Here is an 18,220-nt window from a genome sequence, read left to right on the forward strand (position 1 = left end):
CTCCTCCTCCTCCTCCTCCTCCTCCTCCTCCTCCCTCCTCCTCCTCCTCCTCCTCCTCCTCCTCCTCCTTCTCTTTCATCCTCCTCCCCAAGTGTACAGCATCACCCTACCCACTACCTGGCTGGCTCCTGAGCTACATTAAGCATCTCCTCTGGAGCCAGGGACCGAGAGGAGAGACCCTCTAATGGAGCTGACTGGATGCTCAATAAAACAATAAATTCTCGCTTTCGTTAAAAAAAAAAATCCTCCCCCCCCCCCCCCCCCCGTGTGAGATGTGGGCTTTTTTCCTCAGGTTGAGTGGTTGAGAAGTGGCCAGAGGGGCGGAGGTGTGTGTGTGTGTGTGTGCGCGTGTGTGTGTGTGTGTGTGTGTGTGCAAGCATACCACCACCCCTTTCTTTTTTCCTCTCTTTTTTCTTTTTGGCCCTGGGAGGAGGAGGAGTGGGGGGAGAGACGGGAGGGGGTTTTGCAGGGCAAGCGATGGATGAGGAAAACATGACGAAAAGCGAAGAGCATCTGAGTTTGCAGAAAGCCCTGCAGCAGTGCGAGCTGGTCCAAAATATGATCGACATCAGCATCTCGAACCTAGAGGGGCTCCGAACGAAATGTGCCACCTCCAACGACCTGACCCAGAAGGAAATCAGGACCCTGGAGGTAGGCTTGCTATGGGGAAAAAAAAAATCCCTCTCCCGTCCCCATTCTCTGAATCCCCAGTAAGCCAGATTGGGGTGGGGGGTGGGGTGAAGAGGTCTCTGGGAACTGTAGGAGTGAAGCGCTTGTGGATGGTTTCTGGTTCTGTGATTTATCACCTCGTAAAGTGCCTCTTCTCTACACCTTTGCTTGTGTTGATTTCTCTGCTTGGCTCGGTCATTGTGCACCCCCCTCCTCCTAGGGAGTTCTCTCCTTTTCTAGCTGTAGATTTGTTTATATACAATGGGGGCTTGTGTGCAGTGTAATAAATTAGGAAGCTGCAGTGAGCCTATGTGAGCCTGCGCATTCTGCAGGTGGTCGGAAGGTGTTTTTTTGGATAGCAAAATGTGGCCATCTATAAATACAGAGCTTCCTCTCCCCCACTCTCTTCTCCTCTCCTCTTACCACCTTCCCCCACCTTCCACCATCCTCTGCTTTCTTTCTGTTCTGTGACAGGAGGCAGGTATGAATTTTGCTCCCATAGAGTCACGTATCTCTGGCCAAATGGTTTGTTTCAGTGAAGACTTAACATGCCTAAAAAAAGGAAGCGGAAAATAAAATCATTCCTCCACCAGTAAATACAGGTGGTGTTAGGGGTTTCTTCCCTGGGTTTTAGAACTCTGTGTGTATGATGGGGGGGAGTCATCTCCATACAGTATATTGCAACCCTCACTCCAAGTGGCTTGGGGAACGATAAAGAAGGGGAAAGTAACCCTACTTAATGAAATATTCTCAGGAAAGAGTATACCTAACCATAAGACAGGGTTGGGGAAGCACTTTCAGAAGGCCTTTGGGGTGGGGAGATTTAGAGGGAGGGAGATAAAAATATCTCTTCACCATCCTTGGGCTTAGTTCAGGATGCAGTAGAAGCTGCTGCAGGATGGACCTCCCCCACACCCCCATTCTTCACTCTCCCAGCCTCCTAGCAGCATTCATGTATGTGACTTAGCCCAACTGGGGAAGATATTGAGTGGTGTTTTGCAGGAGAGTACCTGGAAGCAAAGGCTAGGTTGGGGCCTCAAATACTCCCTCCCCTCATTCCCCTTGCCTGGTGTGGTAGGAATGCAAAAATATGCATTTGGCATGCCTGGTGCTGGGAGTTTGTCCTACATCTCCGGCCTTGGAGGTGGGGAAATCCTAGTTTCTGAAGCCCAAAACAGTCCAGTGATTGAAGCAGCCTTAGCTTGGGTCAGTGCTTCAGGTCTAGCCTCAAGTCCAAGCTGGTGTATGCCCAGAGGCTCAATCTTGACCATGGAGGGGAGGGAGATGTTCACCATGTGTCAGGGTTTAGAAGTTTCAAAAAAAGATATTGGTGTTTTTGGAGTGTCAGGGATGATGGTGGTGGAATCAACTGTTTGTCTGTGTAGGATTTTTGTTTTGCTCCTGTTGTCTGGAAAAGAGGCCTTCACTAATGAACCGACCCAATCAAGGCAGTTCAGATAAAGTAGTGGAACAGCATGGAAAGATGGTGAACTTGGACTTGGAGAGACCTGTGTGGGAATCTTACCTCCAGTACTTAATGCTTGGGTGACCCCCATCAAATCACTTCACCAGTGTTCTCATCTGTAAATTGGGGAGAATGATAATCCTTACCTCGCAGTGTTGCTTCGGGGCTCCAGTGAAATAATGCTTGTAAAGTACCTTATAAGTGTTTATTATTATTTTTTTTATTTCAGCTATTATTCTCTTTAGTGGAATGGTGTAGCAACCTGGCTTGGTGGGGAGAGGGCTAGGCTTGAAGTCAGGGAGCTGTGGGTTTGAGTTCTGCTTCTGACACACACTGACAGTGATGCCGGGCAAGTCACCTAACCTCACAATATATAGGCAACATTCTCTTTAGCTTAAAGATTAGTGGCCATTTCTTTAAGCAGAAAGTTTCCACACCAGAAGTTCTGTTCATAGATAAAATCACAGCCCTGACCACCCTCCCTGTTCTGCTCCCCCCAAAAAAGTAGAATGATGGAGGGAAGTGATTTTGAACAACATAAAAAACCCACCTCCATTCTATAGGGGGATGTTGAAAGTTTTCATCTTGTCCTTCACTTCAGGCCAGGAACTATAAGATTTGACCTTGGTCCTGCCTTCACGTGGAGGGTGGGTGGGTAGCTTGAGAGACCTTATGCTACCATGTTGTCTTCCCTGATAGAATGTACGTTTTTTAATGGCAGGGATTGGTGCATTTTGTCTTTGTATCTCTCCTGCCTAGCACTGCGCCTGACTTGAAGCAGGCATTTCTTAAATGTTTATTGAATGATTGACATGATTCAAGGATCCTAAATGAAAGGCATATAACAAACACTGTGGAGTCTTCCCTACTTTGCATTTTGCAACTTTCTCATTGCTTCTATCAGGAGCCTCAGGACAGAGTGGGGGTAATTAACCGTGGCATAGCTCAGCATTGCATTGATATTTGCTGAGCTTTCTATTTTAGGGGTTATTTAATCAATCAGCAAGCATTTGTTAAGTACTTACTGTGGCTAGACTCTGTGCTAGGTGATCAGGATACAAAACAAAAAATGATTCCATCCCTCCATTCAATCAGTCAGTCAATCAATGAGCATCTGTAAGCTGGTAGGTGCCAGGTAGTATGTTAGGTACCGGGAATCCAAATACAAAATTGAGACAGCCTTATTATCCTCAAGGAGCTTATATTCCATTAACATCATCATTATTATTCTTGTTCCTAGTTCAGATAGAAATTATTGTGGGACAAATCACTTTCCTAAGTCTTTCATGTTTAATGTTCAGTGGATCACTGTGCAGGTGGATAGAAAGATTGTTTTTCGTAACCAATTAAAGGTTTGGGATACAAGCTCATATTTTGTAGGATCAATGAAAGCTTCTTTAGTACAAACTTCAGGGGCAGAGAGGATAATGGGAAGGATGTGTGCTTCATCTTATTCCCACTTGTTTTGAAGTCTTCTATTAGGTTTCCATGCTTCGAGAGCCTTTCAACCCCTGCAGTTTGTTAGTTGTGAGTATTTGATATGGAGACATCTGTTAAAAACATTGTTCTTAAAATTTTATGGGTTACTGTTAAGTCATAGGAATTGGAGGCAGAAGTTTTGTCTGTGATGATCCCTTATTTCCAATATAATTTATTTGTTGAATTCCCAAGTATATTTTGGGGTCTGTATTGGTATCTTTAAGATTGTTTATCTCTTCATAACAAGTCTTTGGTGTATAATTTTGGCTGCCTCAGGCATTCAGTAAGTAATAAATTTTTGTGACCTGCAATCATATGTTTCATGGGTTCTACCATTTGCTTACAAACTCTGGCTTGATCAACAAATACTACCTCCTTGAGGATGACTTTTCTGTAATTTCTTTTAGTAATGATCAGGGGTGATATCATTCTTATAAACCCTTTGTTTTCCATAAACAAATAACAGCTGGCATGTATACTGCACTTTAAGGTTTATAAAGCACTTTAAAAATATTATATCATTTAATCCTCACAACAGCCCTGAAGGGTAGGCATTGCTGTTATCCTTATTTTACAGAAGAGAAACTGAGGCAGAAAAATTAAGTGCTTGCTGATGGGCACATTAGGCTTCTGAGGCAGGATTTGAACTCAGGTCTTCCTGTTTCCAGGTCCAAAACTCTGTCCATTGTACCTCCTAGCTGCCTAAAAAAATTCACTTTTGTTTCCTTCTGTGTCTGTATATTGTTACTTGCATTTTTTGAGTAGGCATCACCCATGGAGAGCCTTTTGGCTTCATTCTTGGATCTTAACCATTTTGTAGACTCTATAGGAGGTACACTGATATTGATCACATTTGATAAATTCAGTGGCATAAACCTATTGTCAGCTTTTGCTATCACTCTGAGAAGTAGGGTCTGTACCAGAAGTATTTTTCTGGTAAATTTTCAATAAGTTTATTATGTAATCTCAGAAAATTTACCAGTCTTCATTTTTGTATAGCTGTCCTGTGAATGATGGGTCCTATGATTTGTTAACATTTGGCACATTTTTGTTTGGATACTTTCTTAATCCATTGTTATCTGTTTTAGTGTCCTCAAAGTGTGGCCTTCCTAATGAACTCTGACTTCAGGATGCCAGCATACCTCTTAACATACAAAGCTATAACTTTCTCTTTGAAAACTTAATGCCAGATATGTCTTGCCTGGAGAAGACTAAAGTATTTGCAAGAATTTCTTTGATGCATTGGTTTTATTTGATTTCTGGATCCAGTCAATCAAGCATTTATTTGACATCCACTATATGCCAAGTACTGTGATAGGGATATAAAAACAGAAAAAGAATCCCAGTTCCTAAGGAAATCACATTTTATTAGAGGAGATAACATGCATATATACAGATTAGGTACAAAATATACACAAGGTAGTTAGGGAGGGTACTAGTTGTTGCAGGGACCAGTACAAATTTCATGTAGAAGGTGGTGTTTTAGCTGAAATGATGGATTCTATGAGGTAAAAGTAAGGAGGGAAGGCATGGAGGTTGGCTAATGCACAGGAATAGTGATGGGAGATGGAGTTCTGCTTCATATTAGGAACAAAGTACAGGCCGGCTTGGTTGGACCATAGACTATGGAAAGGAGAATAATGTATAACAACACTGCAAAGATAGGATGGGGCCAAGTTATGAAGGACTTTGAAATCCAAGCAAAGAAAGTTTTCTTTAATGCTAGAGGCAATAGGGAGTCAACTCAGTTTATTGAGTAAGACAGTAACATGGTCAGATCTATGCTGAAGGAAAATGGCAACTCCATGGAGTATGGATTGTAGTAGGGGGAGACTTGGTGTAAGGAGACCAATTAGGAGGATATAGGATATATTACAATAGTCTAAGTGAGAGGTGAGGGTGGCTCGTAGAAAAGTATTGGCTGTGTGAAGAAAGAGAAGGGGTCAGATATGCTATGGAGGTAGAAATAGCAAGAGCAGATGATTTGTTGGATATGTAGGAAAATGAGGCATTTTCCCTGGGAAAATGCACTGGGAAACCCTGGGAGACTGCAGGAATGGTGGCACCTTGATAAAAATAGTGAAATTCCGTAGTGGATTTTGGGAAAAATGTAATGTGTGTCCAGGACATCTGGTCTGAAATATCTAATAGGTGGTTGGCGATGCGGAGAACTAGAACTCAGGAAAGAGAATGGAACTGAGTATATAAATACATGAGCCATTTGAACAGAAATAATAATTAAACTTAGGGGTCCCTTAGAAAGAATATCAGAAGAGAATAGGACCAAGGAAAAAACCTTGGGATACACTCACATGTAGGATGCATTCTATGATTGATGAGCCAGCAAAGGAAACAGGGAAGGAGTGGTTAGGTATGAGGAGAACCAAGTGAGAGTCATTCCATGAAAAGGCAACGAGACAACAATTAGGAGGTGAGGATGGTCAATAGTGTCATTGACAAAGAAAAGAAGGGAGATGAGGACTATGGAAAAGCCATCAGGATTGGCCATTAAGAGAGCACTGGTAACTTGGGAGAGAACAATATTGGGTGAGTGATGATGAGGTTGGGAGCTAGACTGCAGAGGGTTGAGAAGTGAGGGAGAAGAGAAGTGGGAACAACATATGTGGTATAAATGTAATGATAGATATAAAAAATTTATACTTATCAAGTCCAAATGACATTTTGATATACTGAAGAAAGCTTTTATTAAATGAAGAAGCTGTTTAATGTATTTTTTGGTGGAGCCATATGACTTGATTTCATCGTGTATTGCACATCAAGTGATTAATACTATATTTACTATATTTGGGAGAAAATCCCAACTTAAAAAAATGTTAAATTTTTTTTTTCAGTGAGAAAACGGCAAGTGCCATACTAACGCAGACCCTTATAAAGTCATGAGCTGATGTAGTTCAAAGACACAGTTCATCATAATCTTAGATGGGAGCATTTCCTCCTCCTTTTTAGTATATTCTTTCCAAGAGATGAGCACATGGAAAGGGCTTACTATGCAGTATCTGCCAGGCAGTTTTTTAGTGAGGTCTGTGACAACCTTTAAAAAGCATCTATTAACCTTTTTCTATGTATTTTGCACATAATAAGAACTTAATAAATGTTTCATCCATTCATTCACCAGGTTAGGTGCTAGAGACCTGATTACAAAAATGAAAAAGACCCTTTCTTCAAAGAACTTGTACTTACTTGGTGATGGGGCTTGGGCTTGGGCTGGATAGAACATATACAGCACATAAGTGATTTGAGGAACGAATGAATGAATGAAACATTTATTAAACACTTTTTGTGTGCAAGGCAATATGCTAAGAACTGATGACAGGGATAAAAAGGTAAGATGGTCCTTGCCTTCTGGGAACTCGCATTCTTATGGGGATGGTGATGTATATGGAGGGAGAGAGTGTTAAAAGTCTTTTTTTAAAATTAATTTTGTTTGATTATAGTTTATAAGATTCAGTTCCACAATACCTTGTGTTTCAAATTTTCTCCCCTCCCTCTCCTCTCCCCCCACCCCCCATGCAGGCATGTGATCGAGTATAGGATGAGTGTTAAAGTCTTGATGTACCAGGAAAGGCGTCCTGTAGGGAGGAGCACCTGACTGGAGTCTTGAGAGAAGCCTAGCAGTCTAGGAGAAGGAAGACACAGATGAGGGGATATGGAGTTTCTAGTTTGGGGAACAATAAGAAAGCTAGTGTGTGGGGCGGCTAGGTGGTGCAGTGAGTAAAGCGTTGGCCCCGGAGTCAGGAGGACCTGAGTTCGGTTCCAGCCCCAGACACTTAACACCCACACAAAAAATCTAGCCATGTAACCTTGGGCAAGTTACTTAACCCCAATTGCCCTCCAAAAGGCAAAAGGCAAAAAAAAAAGAGAGAAAGCTAGTGTGGCTGGGATGTGGAATACGTGAAAGGGAGTGATGTCAGATCCAGAATGATGGGCTAAGCCTTGGTTCTGGAGAGCTCATCCTCTATCCCAGCTAGGATACTGTGAGCCAGTAAAGGTTCTAGAGTGGAGGAGTGATGTGCTCTTGGACCTGTGCTTCTGGTTGGGTCAGTGTGGGAGCCACTGCTTAGTGAGCCTCTCAGTTCTTGCTAATGCATCCGAGCAGGGGAGTGACTTCTTCAAGGCTCTGTTCAGTACCCTCCCCTAGGTGTCCTCTCTTCCCTCTCATTGTGAGGGCTTTTTACCTCCTGAAGTTATGCAATGTTTACTCATCTGTTCATATACTGTATCCTGCAGCATAAGGTCAGTCCCTTGATAGCATCAGTGGGAAGTATGTTGAACTTGGAATATTAAGCTTGGTGTCACAGGACATGAACTTGAATCCTGGCTCTGTGCCTTACTACCTGTGTGATCGTGGGTGACTCTCTTCCTTATTTTGGGCCTCAGCTTCCTCTTCTGTAAAATGATGGGGTTTGGTTAAATAGTCTTTGAGGGACCTTGGGTAAGTCACTTAATTTCCCTGGGCCTCAATTTCCTTCTCTGTAAAAGGAGAGATTTAGATTACATGAAGCCAGAGGTCCCTTCCAGCTCTAAATCCAGAATCCCATGATTGTTTCCTTTGGTCTTCATATCTAGTCACCTGGACTCCTTACTTGGGTCCCTCACTTCCGATAGGTAGCCTGTAGTAAGTGCATAATAAATACTTCCTCTCTCTATTTTTAGTTTAACCCCACCAACATTTACTAAGCAGCAACACTGGATGATTGTCCTAAAACAGGAAGACAACCCTTGGAGCCCACTCCTCAGCATGGGCGTTCCAAGTCTGAGCTGCGTGACTCTGGCCAAACCATGTCGTCTCTCTGAGCTTCTCCATCTGTAAAAGGAAAAAAGCCTCTACCTCCGACTACCCCCCTGCTAGGGTTGTGGAGAACATCAAATGTGATAGTATCTGTCAAGCTCTTTGTAAACTCTAAAGTGCCCTTCAGGGGTCAGCTAATGTGATAATGCCTATAAAGCTTCTTGCAAACTGTAAAGTGCTATATAAATGCCAGTTATTTATTACTGTGCTAGATAAAGGCTAATGCTTCTGTGGCACCTTAGTTTAGAGTCTGTCTGTAGTTATAGAGACAGCTAGGGGGTGCAGTGGATAGAACACTGCACCTAGAGTCAGGAAGACTTGAGTTCAAATCTAGCCTAAGACACAGATATTTATTAACAACTTACTGTATGCCAAGTAGGGGCAGCTAGGTGGCAAAGTGGATAGAGAGCCCTGTGCTTGGAATCAGGAAGACATGGTTATGAATTAAAATCTGGCCTCAGATACTTTCTAGCTGTGTGACCCTGGGCAAGTCACTTCACTGCTGTCTACCTCAGTTTCCTCAACTGGAAAATAAGATAATAATAGCACTTACCTGCCAGGGTTGTTGTGAGGATCAAGAGGGAGAATATTTATAAAGCACTTATTACAATGCTTGGCCAATTTTTTGTTGTTGAGTCATTTCAGTTGTGTCTAACTCTTTGTGACCCTATTTTGGGTTTTCTTGGCAAAGGTACTGGAGTGGCTTGCCATTTCCTTCTCCAGCTCATTTTACAGATGAGGAATTGAGGCAAACATGGTTAAGTGACTTGCCCAGGGTCACATAGCCAGTAAGTGTTGGGGCCAGATTTGAACTTGGGAAGATAAGTCTTCATGATTCCAGTCTCAGTGCTCTATCCATTATGGTGCCACCTAGCTGCCCTGGTGTGGTATAGAGGAAATACTTAAATACTTGTTCCTTCTTGAAGGAGGGTATAACAGGCTGTAGTCCTGAGATCTGAAAACTCCAAGAGAGAGCATAGATAAAGTAATCAGACTTCTTTTTGTCCCTGAACTCTTAGGGAGTTCCCAAATGACTGGCATTTCAATGGCACTTTGAAGACTTACAAAGTATTTGCTATAGGATAACCCTTTTAGGTGAGTGGTATAATTCCATTTAAACTGAGCCTTGGAAAAGGGTAAGTGATTTTTAAATGTTTATCCATCTAATTAGTATCAGAACCAGGATGTGAATCCACATCTCTTGACTCTAGTTCAGCCTAGTGATCTTTCTGCTGCCTTTCCAAAGGCAATATGATGTACTATAAAGAGTGAGTTAGGAGAGAAATAGGTTCAGATCTCACCGTTGATATTTTGCAAGCCATGTGAGCATGGGAAAATCCCTAATCTTTTCTGTCAAGAGGGATGCTAGTCCCTACCTCAAATGGGGATTGTATGAGACAGTGTCTCTGAAGGGCTTTGTAAAATGTGACAGGCATAGAAATGCCACCTACTCTTACTTTTTGTCACCTTGACTACTTCCTCTTACCCTGTTTTAGGAGCTACTGGGATCCTTTGCTTTGGCCAGCATAAAAGTGGGTGACATGAGGGTTTTCCCTTCTTTATCTATGTTGTGTAGTAAACTCCACCAGGTTGCTGCTCTCCCTAATCCACAGGAGGGAAAATTGGGCTAATTCTTCCTTAATTATCTGTTACTGCCCTAGGGCTACCACTTACTCCGTTGGTGCCAGCCCGTGCCAGCATAAGACCTGTATTTTACCTTCTTCATTGCCCTCCACTGAAGCTGGAATGTTGTTTTGATTTAGGCTCTTTCACAGATGAGACATTCTGTTTCAAGGCTCTGGCATCCTCTCTGTCTGTCCACCATAGAACCCTGTCCTGCCTAGAACCCTCTCCCTCCTCTGCGTCAGTTACTGAGCTCCCTGGTTCCTTAAAAGTCCCATCTAAATGACACCTTTTACAGGAAGACTTCACCAACTCCTAATTTCAATGTCTTCCCCTTCTTAATTGTTTCCTTGCTTTGCATATTTTTGTCTGCGTATTGTCTCCCTCATTAGATTGTAAGCTTCTTGAGGGAAGGGACTGTCTTTTGCCTCCTTTTGTATCGTGGACTCTTAGCACAGTGCCTGGCTCATAGTAGATACTTAATAAGTATTGAGTGATTGATTAGTGGATTGATCAAGTCAATCTATACCTTTTACTCTAGTCCTGGGGCAAGGGAAACAAACTTGAGGAGGCTGGAGAGAGACATAAAGAAATTGGAAAAGAGGAAAGAGAGAAGCTAATGAAATGAAATGTAAGAAATGGGAAGATGACTATGGAACCATAACTAGGGAGGGGCTAATGGGGCTTTGTCCCAGGATACTGACATGGGCAGGTGCACTTTCTCTCCATGGTGACTGTCTGCCAAGGCCCCTCCTCTTCCTACTATGTGCCAGGTTCTATGTTGGACATTTTACAAATATGATCTATTTGAACCTATCAACAACCCTGAGAGGTAGGTGCAGTTACTCTCCTATTTTACAGTTGAGGAAATGGAGGCAGAGAAAGGTCAAGTGCCTTGCCCAGAGTCACACAGATAATAAATGTCTGAGACTAGATTTGAACTCAGGTCTTCCTGACTCCAAGGGCTATGCTTTATTCACTGCACTGACCAGCTAAGACCCCCTCTGTTAAGGTTCACTTCCACTCCCTAGAGTCCCCTTTGCACTGCTTTCCTCCTCCCAGTTCCACACCCCCTATAATTGCTTTTTGCCTTAGGTGAAAAGTTTTGTGCCTATAGCTAGGAGTGACAGAAAAGGGCAGGAAAATATGTGAGAAAGATAAAAATATAGCCCAGCATATTTCTGTAGTACTTTAAGGTTGACAAAGCACTTTGCTTACAATGTCCCCAAGAAGTAAACAGTGCAACTCTTATTCTTGCCGTTTTGTAGTTAAGGGAACAGTCTCAGAGAGGGGAAAGTGATTTGCACACAGTCATCCGACTAATCTGTGTCCTAGGTAGGATTTGAACCCTGGTCTTCTGAGTACAGGACCAGGGTTCTTTTCTCTCTGCCCCAGTGCACTGTAGTAGTTTTCTGTTCTGATGGCAGCTTTCTTCAGAGAGATTCTCACCCATGTGTGAATGTGGTGTATCTGGTCCCTTCAATATCTCTCAAGTGGGTAGTGACCAATGACCAGAGTCATTCTGTATTTCACAGTTGAGGGAACAGAGGTTCAGAATAATTGCCTTGCCCCAAACCACCCAGCAATTCAGTTATAAAAGCAGGAATATATATGTGGTGCTCACTCGTCCCATTGTTTCTCGAAGCTGCTGTGGGTTGGAAATGGAGATGAAGAGAAAGCATGAGAAAATCAAGGCCAAAACAACACAAAATACCCCAAATAGTGATGAGGTAGACGGTGCCTTGTATATGTGAAACATTTAGTAAATGCTTGTTTATTGATTGGTACTTATTGGTAATAATAGTGGCGATAGCTAACATTTATATAGCACAAAGACCTTTACAAATTTCATTTCATTTTAGCCTTTCCACAATCCTGGGCGACAGGTGCTATTATTATCCCCATTCTACAGATGGGGGACCCAACCAGAGAGATAAAATGACTTGCTCAGAGTCACATGGCTAGTAGTTACCTGAGACAGGATTTGAACTTGCATCTTCCTGACTCCACATCCAGTGCTCTATTGAGGATACCATCTAGCTGCCATATAGATGATTATTATTACAATAGCAAGCATTTATGTAGTGCTTTGAGTTTAAGAACTACTTTGATATTTTGTCTCATTTGATCCTCATTAACAATCTGGGAGGTAGGTGGTATTATTATCCCCATTTTACATATAAGGAAACTGAGGCTGAGAGACATGAAGGAACTTGGCCAGGGTCTCACAGCTAGGAAGTGTCTGAGGCAGGATTTGAACTCAAGTCTTCCTGACTCAGTCCAGTGTTCTCTCCACTGGCCCACCTAATTCATGTCCTAATACATACCTCTGCATTACTAAAATATTATCCTTAGCATTGATAACAGATGGTATGTTATGGAAAGGAAAGAAATGATGTTTGGGAACCAAGAAGAAGATTCCAAGAGTTTGGGGAAGAGGAGGATGGATGTACAGAGAGATTCTAGACCAGGGGTTTCTAATCTTTTTTTTTTTTTGGTCATGGACACTCTTGGCAGTCTTGTGAAACCTAATGTTCTTAAATACATAAATAGAATGCATAGGATTACAAAGGAAACCAGTTGTATTGAAAAATAGTTTTCAAAATATAAAAAAAAACCACCATGTTCACAGACCCAAGGTTAAGAACTCCTGTTCTAGAGGGAGAAGAATGCTAATCTTTCAGATTAAAAACAGCTGGAAGCATTCCAAAGCAAAATGGATCAGATTTTTCTGTTGAAGTGGAGAGAGGGACAGACCAAGAGACAGTGTGGAGGACAGGAGATCCTCCTATGTTAGGTCTCTCAAATGTCCAGAGACAAAATGGTAGAATCACTTGGGTGTGCCCTTAGCATGAAGGAGCGAAAAGATTTTGGAAGCCGCTGTCCATGGTGTTGGTTTTTTGAAAGAAACTCATGAAAAAAGGGAGCTAATGTCCCCATAAAAGACCATGGGAAAAGGAAAGCCTCTGCTGGGCTGTGTACATTGGCATATGTTTAAGAGTGACATAGTTACCTTCAGAAATGCCTATAAAAGATGCCCTTTGCTGTGGTTTCCTTGGTGATACGTTGAGACCCTTTGCAAGCTCAGGTCCAGTGGATACTCTCCCAAGTAGCTACCATCTTCTCTAGGTTGATATTTTTGCTAAGTGCCCAATGGGAAGTGATCTTCATATGGGTGAAAGGAAACCAGCGATGTGATACATGAATGAGTGTATCTCCTACTGTCTCTTAGTTGAGTAAATTTGGGCTTGTAAACTCAAGGTGGAGACAGGTAAGTAGAATGAAATAAACCATGGATTTGGGGACAGAAGACTTGGGTCAAACTCCAGTTTTGCTATTGGCTACTTGAATGACCATGGGCAAATCATTTCTATGGGCTTTCCTCTTTGGTAAAATAACAGGGTTGTTCTAAATAACCTCTAAGGTGACATCAAATCCTTGGATTTGTGTGGATTAGTATTAAACATTTGTGTGACAGAGTAGACAGAGCACTGAATTCTGAGTTAGAAAACCTGGGTCCAAATTCTAACCCTTGGGGCATCAACCTCTCTAGGCTTCAATTTTCTCCTTTGCAAAATGAAGGTGTTTGATGCTTTCTAGCTCTGTGATGCTGGAATCATTAGTTATTTATAATTAGACTGGAAAGAACCTCCTGGGTTTTCAGCATGGAGAAAGAGAATATTGGGTTTGGGGGCCCTGGAGACTTGGGTTTGAATTCTGGGTTTGACACTTAATGCTTATAGTGCCTTGGGAAAGTCACTGTATGCAACAGGGGTTAGTGGAAAAAGAGATGAGACTGGGATTTGGAGGATGTGGCTTTGAAACTTGGCTCTTTTTGCTACCTGTATAACCTTAGAAAAATTAATCCCTTTATTTCTTTGGTCTTCAGTCTTCTCTTCTCTGGAATGAGGTTGGACTAAATCATCTCTAAGGTAGATAATAAGGTAGCTCAAAAATCTTATGATTCAAAACATCCAACTACTTCATCTTCCAGCAACTCTTGGCTGAGGATAGAGCAAGTTTTAAGAATGGAATAATAAATAGTGTCCTGAAGGCTTCTGAACACTAAATGTGAGTCCTGAATATCAACCTACACTACTACCACCATTACCACATTTACTACTGCTACTGCTATTACTTCTACTACTATACCACCACTACTACTACCACTAATCTTACATTTATGCAGTATTTTAAGGTTTGCAAAATACTTTACAAATATTACCTCATTTTTATCCTGACAACAACCTTGGGAAGGATGTGGTATTATTATATCTATTTTGCATATGGGGAAACAGAGGTGCCCAGAGTCACACAGCTAGCGAGTGTCTGAATTCAGATTTGAACTCAGGACTTCTTTATTCCATTACCAGTGCTTTATCTGCTGTGTCATGTAGCTACTATAATATTAATGATAAATGGTAATAATGGCTCACATTATACATACATCCTATGGAGAGTAGCTTCAATGAAGAAAAGATAGCAGCTGGGGTACTCTGAAGTTTATAGGAGGCAAAGTATAAGAAGAGAGCCCATAATAAAGCCCCTGACCTCTTAGGTCTGTCCACAGATACCCCAAGTTTAAGCAATGAGCAGGGGAAACTAGAGGTCCTAGTGCCAGAGAGAAACTTGGTAGGGTGGAGCTCATGACTGGTACATGGCTCTGGATGGGTAGACTTTATTCAAAAGACACAGGATGGGTAAAAATGAAAGAGGTGGTTTTATATATTAAGAAAGTATAGTTGGGGTGGCTAGGTGGTGCAGTGAGTTAAGAGTGCCGGCCCCAGAGTTGGGAGGACCGGGATCGGTTTTGGCCTCAGACACTTAACACTCACACACACACACACACACACACAAACTGGCTGTGTAACCTTGAGCAAGTTGCTTAACCCCAATTGCTTAAAAAAAAAGTATAGTCATCTGATGAAATTTAAGAGCCAGAGGGGAGAAACATGGTAGGAGAATTTGGGTGAAATTTAATGGAAGAGTTCTTCTACCTCTTGGCTTCCTTCAAGTCCCAAATATAATTCCACCTTCTTACAAGAAACCTTTCCTTTTTTTTAAAGCTTTAAAAATTATTCAACATTTTACTCCCCCCCCCAATTACATGTAAAAACAATTTTAACATTTGGTTTTTTTAAATTTTGAGTTCCAAATTGTTTCCCTCCCTTCCTCCATTATTCCCTCATTGAGAAGGCAAGCAGTTTGATACAAGACACACATTTGCAGTCGTGCAAAATATATTTCCCTATTAGTCATGTTGTAAAAGAAAACACAGGCCAAAAAAACCCCAAGAAAAATAAAGTACAAAAGCATGATTCAATCTGCATTCATACTCCATCAGTCTTTTATCTGGAGATGGGTAGGATTTTTATCATAAGTTCTTGGGAATTGTCTTGAATCATTATATTGCTGAGAATCCTACAATATTGCTGTTCCTATGTACAATGTTCTTCTGCTTCTGCTCATTTCACTTTGCATCAGTTCATTTAAGTCTTTCCAGGTTTTACAAAAAGTTCTTCTTGATTCCCCTTCACAGTAATGACTTCCTTTCAATTTATCCTGTGTATGTGGCTTGTTTGTACATAGTTGTTTGCATATTCTCTGTTCCATTAGGCTTTGCCTTTGGGGGCAGAAACTGTGTTTTACCTGTCTTTGTGTCCTCAGCATTTAGCACAGTATCTGGTACATAGCAGGCACTTAATGCGTGTTTTATGACTGACTGAGAAAAGCAGAAGTGATATTTGTCCTAGGAGTTCACTACAGATCACGATGGCTAGAGAAAATAGTTGAATAACTTGAAAAACAGATCACTAGCCTGACAAAAAACCGTGATGTCATGATGGGAGACTTCAGTTATCTGGACATTTGCTAGGACTCTCTCTGCCAAAAACAGAGCAGTCAATAACTTCTTGACTTGTCTTAGTGATAATTTCTTCCTTCAAAAGAAAGAGGAATCCACAAGGGGGAAATTCTTCTGTGGATCTGATTTGAACTAATTGGGAAAAACTGTTTGCTGGAGTCAAAATGATGGAAATCTTCAGGGGAAATAAGCCCATCAGAGTTTGTCATAGAGAAAGAAGGGCTATGTGGGCTTAGTTTCATATGCATCCTAGACTTCTAGGAAAATATATTTCAAAGAGTTCAGAGGAAGTAGAGGTCAGGAGAAGTCTGACCAAGAGGAATAAGAGATGTTCAAGAATGAAATTCTGAAGACTCAAAGAAAAACAATTAATTCTAACAAGGAGGGAAAATGAGATTTATATGAAGACAGCAAACTAGAAGCACAGGGAACTCACTAAACAAAATATATTTTAAAAAGAAATGTATAAAAGATGAAAACAAGGCCAGATAAGAGAGGATGAATAAAATAGTGTATGCCAATAGTGTAAGGAGTGCTAAGGCTCAGAATGAGCTGAAATGAGCAAGGAAGGCCAAGGACAAAGGAAAGGATTTTTAGAAGTGATAACTATTAGAACAAGGAACATCAAAGAAGAGATAGGACTTTTTCTTGAAGCAGATGGGATGATGATAATTGAGAAGGCAAAGGTGCTTGATCTTTATTTTGCTTCTTTTTCTTACTCTTATTGAGAGTGGTTTTTGCACTGGAAAAATGACCGAGGGAGGTGGTACCCAAGCTAAATAAGGAGAGAACAAGAGAGTAGTTAGGTGCTGTGATGAATTCAAGTTACCTTGTCCAAATGAACTACATCTTCCTGTAAGAAAGACTTGGCAGAGATGATAGCTGATATTTGAAAGATTATAGAAATTTGGAGATGTTCTACAAGATTAGGGAAGGTATAATTTTGATGCTATTTTTTGAGAAAAAAGTGAAGAAAACAGAATCTGCAAATCATAGAACAGTGAACTTGACTTTGGTGCCTTGCAAAATACTAGAACAGATCATTAAAGAGATGATTGGGAAACATCTAGAGAAGGGGAATAACAATGAACCAACATGACTTCATTGAGGATAAGTCATGCCAGACTAAGCTCATTTATCTTTTTTTTTTTGACAGGGTTACTAAACTAGAAGGTTAAGGAAACATAAATACAGTTTATCCAGATTTTAACAAAGCTTTTCATGAAGTGTCTCACTTTTCTTGCGGAGAAGATAGAGCGATGAGGACTAGATGATAATACAATTTGCTAGATTCCGAACTAGTTGATGGCCAGATTGAAAGAGTAGCTATTAATGGTTTAATGTTAACATGGCAGGATGTCTCCAATGGAGTTTCCCAGCAGTCTGTATATAGACTGTCAGTAGTTAATCAATGACTCAGATGAAAGATAGATGTTACAATCCAATTTTCAGGTGACTTCAAAGTTGGAGGGATAACTAACATAGTACAAGACGGACTCTGGATCCAAGGGATCTTGATGGCCTATGGCATTGGGCCAAATATAATAAGACTAAATTTACTGTGGGTAAAGGTAAAGTCTAGATTTGGTGTCAAAAAATCAACTCTCCAAGCATGATATGGGGGAAGCATATCTAGAAATCAGTACATATGAAGAAATTCTCTGGGTTTTAGTTTATTACAAGTTCATAATGAGTCAGCAGTGAGGTATGGCAGCCAATTAAGCTAGAGTGGTGTTGGGTTTTATTAAGGGATGAATAGCTTCCAGGAAAAAAAAGAGGGGCTAGGCCTGCTCTATTCTGCCCTGGTCAGATGAAATCTGGAGTATTATGCTAATTTCTGGGTAACACATTTTAAGAATATTGGACAAACTGGAGAGAATCCTGATGGGGAGCACTATTAAAGTGAGGAACCTTGAATTCATGCCTTATAAGGAAGGTGTTTAAGGAGCCTAGATGTTAGACTTGGAAAAGAAAACACTCAAGGGAGACGTGATAGGTGTTTTCATATAATTGAATGGCTCCTGTGAAAGAAGGGTTGTTATTTTTTGGCTTGAAGGAGCAGAACTGGGGACAACATGTGGAAGTTGTAAAAGTGGCAAATTCAGGGTTTTAAGTAATTAGATAATGCTATCTTTTTTTTTTTTTTACAATAGCTTTATTTGCCTATATATTTCTCTTCCTCCTCTTCAAAGAATGTGATCCCTTGTAACAAAGAATAAAAAAGAAAGAGAAGAAAAAGCCATTCAGAAAAACTTATCAGATATTTCAACTTTTTTTCTAGTTCTTTACTACAATTTTTTTTTGCTGTGAA

At 41.1% G+C, this 18,220-nt stretch overlaps 1 protein-coding gene across 1 annotated transcript in view; it reads left to right on the plus strand.

Moving 5' to 3' along the window:
• The first annotated feature begins 458 nt into the window (after nucleotides 1-458).
• Nucleotides 459-18,220, plus strand: part of KSR2 (kinase suppressor of ras 2) — a 587,222-nt gene continuing 569,460 nt past the window's right edge. Inside the window, exon 1 of the mRNA XM_069081397.1 lies at nucleotides 459-651. Within this exon, the coding sequence (XP_068937498.1) occupies nucleotides 478-651 (174 nt within the window). The 5' untranslated portion in view covers nucleotides 459-477. The remainder of the gene's footprint in view (nucleotides 652-18,220) is intronic.

Source organism: Petaurus breviceps, unplaced genomic scaffold, assembly GCF_028583685.1.
Source record: "Petaurus breviceps papuanus isolate PSGF00001 unplaced genomic scaffold, PetGlider_PUasm1.0 99, whole genome shotgun sequence".
Classification (NCBI taxonomy): domain Eukaryota; kingdom Metazoa; phylum Chordata; class Mammalia; order Diprotodontia; family Petauridae; genus Petaurus; species Petaurus breviceps.